Consider the following 7,289-nt stretch of genomic DNA (forward strand, 5'->3'; position numbering starts at 1 on the left):
ATGGAGTCAAGTTCCTGGCTGTGAGGAATGGAACTCTTTCTCTGCATGGTGAGTGGGGCAAATGGCCAGAGGAAATGAAGTAGCGCTGTGACCAGCCAGCGCGTGGGCAATGGGAGAACAATAAAACTACAGGGTCGTTGGAAAAGTCATGACATTATTTGTCTATGTTTTTCCATGCAAAATGTGTCATGACTTTCCCGATGACCCAATGTTTAAAAACTTCTAGTTACTAGTTGCTGAGGCAACAAGGTCAAGTAGAGCGTGGCACTATTTCCTTAAATGACAAAATTGCCGTGATTCTCGTGGCAGAGTACACTGCGCGTCCCAATTACAGGTCGCTCCCCTTCCTGTGGGAGGATTAGACACCTCTGCTCACCGTCAGATGACGGGCAGTCCCTTCCCATGCGTGGCCACATACCCTAGCTCACCGAGAGTGGGCTGAGCTGTGGACTTACTTCAGTCATGGAACACGAGTGGAAATGAGGTTCCGCGTGGCTAAGTGGAAGTTTTCACAGCTATTGTGACGATTTAGCCATTTTGTTCTTTTCTCCCCACTTGAGAACAGCCTGTCTCAGACAGGGGCAGTTCTTTCAGCTTGGGAACCTTGATGAAGACATTATAGGCAGGCTGCTGCTGACCTCCCGCTGTCATGTGTGAGGAAAACGCCTTCGTTGTCATAAGCCACTGAGGTTTGCATCTGTAACCTAGAAAAAACTGACCAATACCATTACTTAGTGTACACTGGTGGCATCACAAATCGAATAAAGGTAACTTCATTTTGCTGTTGTTGTTGAATCCTTCCTTTTCTCACCCAATAAATAGGGTTCAATTGCAGTTCTACTTAGAATCCTTTTACAGATAGGTTGAGTGCTTATGAATTCTAGGAGAAAATGAATTAAGCTACAGTATGTTTCAGCTCCAATATTATTTGCTTTCTGATGATCTAATTCCACTTCGCAAAATGGGCAATTTTCTTTTCCTTGTGAAAGTCACATAATTTCTTTCTTTCTTTCTTTCTTTCTTTCTTTCTTTCTTTCTTTCTTTCTTTCTTTTTTTTGTGGGGAGAGGTTTTTGCTATAGGGCATGTGTGCTCACCAGAAACACAGAGAGAGAGACAGAGAGACAGAAAGCGAGAAATCACCCCCCAGGGGAGATGGCCATGCTGCAATCCCTTCTCTTCCATTTTCCTCTCAGGATCTTGGGCATGCACGCAGATACGCCTGGTGTGAGTTTAAGCCACCAGGTGTGGGACTCGAACCGCGGTCGACTATATGGGAGTCCTGCGACACAGCCATTACGCTAACTGCTGGTCCCAAGTCAGATAGTTTCTAAGTGTGCCAGAATAATCCTTAATATCAACTTGAAAATGTAAGTGCAAAATAATGAATGTTAAGTGTATTCCAATGGACACCCACACTTTTGTTTGTTAGTATGACCCAAAGATGGATAAAAACGTGGTCTCCAGAAAGTGGCCCAATCTCTAGGAAATATGATATCATCTACATTAGAATTTCTATATTGGCATAACAAAATAAAATCCACTCATAGAATTATCATTCTAGATATGAGTATGTAGTTGGGCTGAGGAGTTTGCAATTTTTCTCTGTTCAGGTTCTATTATAAACTAGGCCTCAAATTATTGTTTACCAAAATACTTCTCTTAAGGCTTGCTTACTTGGTTACTGTTTACTATTAAAAAATAAACAAATAAAAGGGGGGCATAAAAATAAAACAGCTCTTTCTTGCTTCTATTGGCTTGCTCTGAAAGGAAGCAAGATCTTTGCCTGAAGCCTTTGTACGTGTCAATATGGGACAGCCAGTGTGCTAGACTTCAGGGATCAAGCTTTGTAGGGTTTTAAAAAACCTTAACTATCTACTTAAACTTTCTTCAGTAATTGAAACAAGTTAATAGTTTTTAAAAAATGATTATTTATTTAATTTTATTTATCATTATTATTAGTATTTAATTTGCTACAGGTCACATGTACTCACCAGAGGGAGATAGAGAGAGAGAAAGAGTGATAAAGCAAGCTACCAGGTCTGGGACCCAAAGAGTGGTCAGCCATGTGGGAGTCCAGCACCTGAACCACCACGCCATCTGTTGTCCCACAAGTAACAGTTTTTAAGTTTACATTAAAATTAATTGAAGTCCAGCTCCTCAGTTAACTGGCATCATTGCAAGTGCTTGATAGCACATGTGGTAAGTGACTCCTGCATTGGATCACACAGGCCTGCCTGTTTGTGGCTTGAGAGCCAGTTTCAGCCATACTGAATTTTTGACCAGCTATCAGAGGGAAACAAGGACATAGTAGTGTTGTCCATCTAGTCTCTTTCTGTGCCCCAAATACACATTCTACTTCTTTGAATAGCATTCTTTTTTTTTTGCTAGAGGGTGGCTGAACTCACCAAAGAGAGACAGGAAGAGAAAGGAGAAGGCCCTTCTCTATGGAGGATGGTCACACCAGTCTCTCCTTTTGGGATTTTGGGCATGTATGCTCATGTACCTGGTGTGTTCCTCAAGCTGCGGGGTCCAGGACCTGAGCCAAGCAGTTTGCCATGTGAGATCTGGCTGCCTTATCTACCAGGCCGCAGAGCCAACTTAAATTCCTTTTTGTCATTAACTTCTGTATCCAACGAAATTGTCATGAACATGAAAATGTTTTTAATATATCCTTGAGAAATTATATTGCCAGTGAAGTGTTAGACAATTTATTTTGTACTAAGTATCCACAATTAAAAAAAAATGAACAAGTTCAGAAGTACAAAATGTGTTTCTTAGGAAATAGAATATTAGGCTTTTGAGCCACTAAAACATACCTCGTTTTGAAGGCAAATCTTTGGTTTCTCTTAGTGGAGGGCTACACTTGGGATACCTCAAGCTCATAAATCAAAATGTTTATTTTTTAAAAATCCCATAAATAGCTAGACACAAATTCAGAATGCCTTCTGTATTGATTCTCCTGTTCTGCTTCTAAGGGGATCTTTTTTCCTCCTATTTTCATCTATAAACATTTATACTGATATTATAGCCCAGCACTGTCTATTCAGTCATCAGTCATGGTCTTCAGATATTTGCTTTAGTCCAATGGTCATTTAGACCACAGCCCAATGCATTGTGCTCACCACTGCAAAAACACAGCTGTAGGACAGGAGGGCATAGATCAGTGTTCACCCAGCCCGTAGACCATCCAGAGGCCCCTCATGCTTATACAGATCCTCAGACTGGAGAACCGCTGTCCTGTGTGATGTAGGTGATGCAGGTAGCACAACTCCTGTTAGAAATTAGAATCTGAATGAGAAACAATGAAAACTCTTCTAATTCTTGTACTTTGCCCGTGTTGTTCTAACCTCTTTTTCTTATGCTCTAGTTTGAGGGAACAATGGAAGCGTTCATAAAAAGGCCTTTATGTGCCTGCATTTTAAATATACTCTGTTCTTTTAAAAGCCTGTGTAATGAATAAATTTCAAATTAAGGAACTCCCTACTGTCCACACAATCAATATGGGGCAATTAAAGGAAAGTTGATATTTCTGACAGGTTTTGAGAATTCTGAAAATTAAAGAAAATGTTTGATACTCAAGTCATGGGATGTTAGTGAAAATTGAATGAGACCTCCACTCTCTCTCTCTGCTTCCCTCATTTCCATCCTCTCCCTTCTCTGCCTCCCCACTTTCTCCTCTCCTTTTCTGCATCCCCGTATCAGGCTGCCATCAGCAACTGTTGAATCCATTCCCCAAAGCCCTTCCATTAGTGGCCGACCGGGATGTCACTGGAAATGCATAGCGTACATGACAAACACAGGAGAAATCAAGGTATTTTCCCTCTGATGTGATTATGCTGCATCTGATTCATTTGAAAGGAATTTTAGGTAGAAAAGAGCTATTTGGGTGAGAGGGATTCCATCCTGATGTGTCTGTCAGAGAATCTCAGTCACAAGTGCAGCTCATCAATCCTCTCCTTTCACCTCTCCCTCAGGCCTGAGGTCTCAAGCAGATTTTCCTTCCGGCATGGTGGTATATCATAGTTAAAATCATTATGTAATTTTATTGGCCTTTTCTCAGGGCCAAAGGTGGATCTGGTGACTTTGGGACTTTAGGGGAAAAGTAATTTTCTTTAGCTGTCAAGTATGCTAAACAGCATGCAACCTGTTCTTATTTTTTTTTTTTTAATTTAACTTTATTTATTTATTTTAATTTGACCAGAGAAGGACAGAGTGAGAGAGAGAGAAAGAGAGTGGGAAAGTGAGAAAGGAAGCTGCCAGGTCCGAGAATCAATGCAGTCAGCCATGTGGGAGTCCAGCGCCCTTAGCCACCACGCCACCTGCCAGCCCCAGCATGCAACCTATTCTTTGCATTGCACTCAGAGAGTCCTGTTTTACGCAGCGGTCCCTCAGAATCCCAGGGTAATGCAGCGAGGAGGTTCACCAACTGTGGTGCACAGAAGACTCTCCTGGGAGATCTTACAAATCCAGATTTAAAGTCTGAATCAGCTCCCAGAAATGTGCATTTCAATGGGACCCTGAAATTTGACTTCAGCTGAATATACACTGATTTTAGTAGTTACTGGCTTGTAAATCAGAACTTGGTCCAGTTCTGCCACTTACCAGTTATGACTTGGACAAATTCATCTCTATAAAACCAGGAAAGCACGGTCCTCTCCCCATACTTAAGTGCTTGTGGGTATATCTTGGGCACACAGTAATACACAAGCAGTTTTACTGATATTTGACTGTATTCTTTTTCTTTTTCCCAAATCACCGAGTTCCTGATGCCCAATTATCTTGTATGTTCTTTTTGGGGGTGAAGAAATGTGTGTGGAAGGCTTCTATTTCAAAATTTGGCATAGAGCCAGCTCCACCTAGAGATTGTTCTACTTACTGTCTCGGCTATCTCTTTCCATCAGAATAAGAGAGGGGTTTCAACTTTGGAGATCACGAGGTAAGGACATTCCCAGGCACCATTCCCAGGCATCCTCTATTTGTTCCCACCTCCCAGCAAACACCTTTAGATTTTAATCTCTCCTGGTGCAGCTGCTTCCCAGCAGCAGATAACCACCATTCCTGGGTGTGGTTAAATGAAGGCTTCTTGGAAAACATTTGTATGGGCCTAAGTGTAGCAGAAGCAGGACACTGCCCAGCAGATGAGGCCTTTGGCAGACATTTGATTCCTAACATGCAGCAGCAAGCAGGTCGACAGATTCTAATTTAACTCTCGCTCGGGTCATAGAGTGTCACACACACGGTCTGGTGTCAGTAATAGTGCTTTCCGCCTCCTCCCTTCCATCACCTTCATTACCGCCCTTTGTAACCCTTCTGCTCCAGCTGATTTTTATCATAGATTAATATCGCTAAGCAAACAGGCTTTGCTGTTCAGCTGTCACAAGGAAAGATGGAGCTGAAAGCATGCTTCAGGTCTTTCTTTTAATGTGGCAAAACTCTAACACACTCATACACTCACACACCTGCACGTGCACACACCCACATGGTGCTGTTTTTCTCTGTCTGGGAGTGGATTAGGACAGGTTATGTTGGCAATCTGATGGAGTTCAGGTTGTTTAGTTAGTCCTGTCAGCTGTTCACTTTGATACGTTAATTTGTCTATAGTTGCAGGATTCTTCCAGAGAGGCAGCCTGGGTTTTTGGTGGTTGGAGTCAATAAAGAAATTTCACTCTTGCCTTTGCCACCCAGTCTGCCAATCCAGGTTCAGCATTCCAAACCGAACGCCAATCACTTGTCACTTTTCTAGGGGGAGGCTGTCAGCCTGGGCAACTTGAATTTTTGACAATGTAATTATGGCTCTTGCTTCCACAGTGGGAGTCTGAGCAGGATGGTGGAGCTTTTATTGATTGTTCAGCAGAGAAATTTATCAATGTCTCTCATTTCATTTCCAGTTCCTCCCTGAGAAATTTGGCTGACAGTTTCTTAGGAGAAAAGCAGTCTTACGGCCTTGACTGGACTCCTCTCTTTGTCCTTTTTGAGAAGTTACAAGATATAGGCATCGAGTGTACATGGAAATTTCTGAGAAAATCTAGTATGTGGGGCATGAATGAGGGAAACATTAGTGTAATTGTTAGGAACATAAGGATTTGATAGGAATAAATGAGAAAAAAGCAGTTGCAATAAGTGAGTTTAGATATGGTTTGTTTTCTTGCTGAAAGTACCAAGGATCTGTACTTAAACTTCATGCTTTTTACAAGTATTGTGTTGTGTGTGCTGTTGTATATTGCATTGGGTCATCTGAAAAGTCATGACACATTTTGCATCGAAAACCAGAAAAAAATGTCATGACTTTTCCAAAGACCCAATAGTTGCTAAGGAGTATCCCAGTGTGGTTAAGCACGCCATGGTGTGTGTGGGCAGGCACATGTGTAGGAGTATGTTCTTGGTGAGTAGTTTTCATTGTGTGCGCCTCAAAATACAAGTTTCCAGAAGGGGCTTTCTTGGTTCCACGAACAATGAAAGAGCTGGGAGTCAAACAATAAAGCTTTAAATTGCTGAAGTAATCATTTCACTGCTTGTAGCTCTATTATGTATTTCTGTTGAAAGTAATATTTCATTAGAAGAGTTCACTCTTAAAATTGTGATTTAAAAAACTCTATTATGGTCATTCTTTTTAACTATGGAATATATATCTTTTTGAGGGGTCCAGGGCTTCTCTGCATGATTCCTTATTTTCCCAAGACTGATTAAATTTCAGAATATTTTCAGTAAAGTCTGTTCTTTGATGTAGGATGACACTTTCTAGAACCCATGTTCATTTTACAACAGTTTCTCTTTATCCAACAATATACTTTTAGATCTCTGTTCTTTTGTCATCTGATCAGTCATTTCCAGTTCTGTCACTTCTCCATCCATATCATTTTCTCTCACCCCGGCTCTTTACCTGTTCTTTCTAGACAATGACTCCTCCCTTCTCTTCTTGCATTTCTTTGAGCTGGGATACAAGCCACACTATCACATAGCATTTTTGTATGCGGCTTTCTTACTCTTCAATTGTTTGGTTTTTAAGACAGAAGCCCAGTGGAAACAAATTTAGACAAAAGAAAAGATTTATGAACTCTTGTAATCAAACCGTAGGATGGCGGGAAGGCAACTGGCCTCCGACATAACAGCCTTCAGGGATCCCGATGTCAGCAGGACTTACTTTCAGCCTCTCACCTCTGGGTGCCCCTGCATGTAATGTCTTCATTCTCTCCTACTCCTTATCGGCTTCTTCTATACAGCTATTGGCATTTTCTGTTTTCACCTGGTTTGATTTTTTTTTTTTTTATTAACAAAAGAGCCCTCGGCT

At 41.4% G+C, this 7,289-nt stretch overlaps 1 protein-coding gene across 1 annotated transcript in view; it reads left to right on the forward strand.

Annotated features, from left to right (window-relative positions):
• The window catches only part of PKHD1 (PKHD1 ciliary IPT domain containing fibrocystin/polyductin), a 578,800-nt gene that overhangs the window by 186,609 nt on the left and 384,902 nt on the right, over positions 1 to 7,289 (forward strand). Inside the window, exon 38 of the mRNA XM_006170441.3 lies at positions 1 to 48. Within this exon, the coding sequence (XP_006170503.1) occupies positions 1 to 48 (48 nt within the window). The remainder of the gene's footprint in view (positions 49 to 7,289) is intronic.

Source organism: Tupaia chinensis, unplaced genomic scaffold (genome assembly GCF_000334495.1).
Source record: "Tupaia chinensis unplaced genomic scaffold, TupChi_1.0 Scaffold148470_1, whole genome shotgun sequence".
NCBI classification, from domain to species: domain Eukaryota; kingdom Metazoa; phylum Chordata; class Mammalia; order Scandentia; family Tupaiidae; genus Tupaia; species Tupaia belangeri.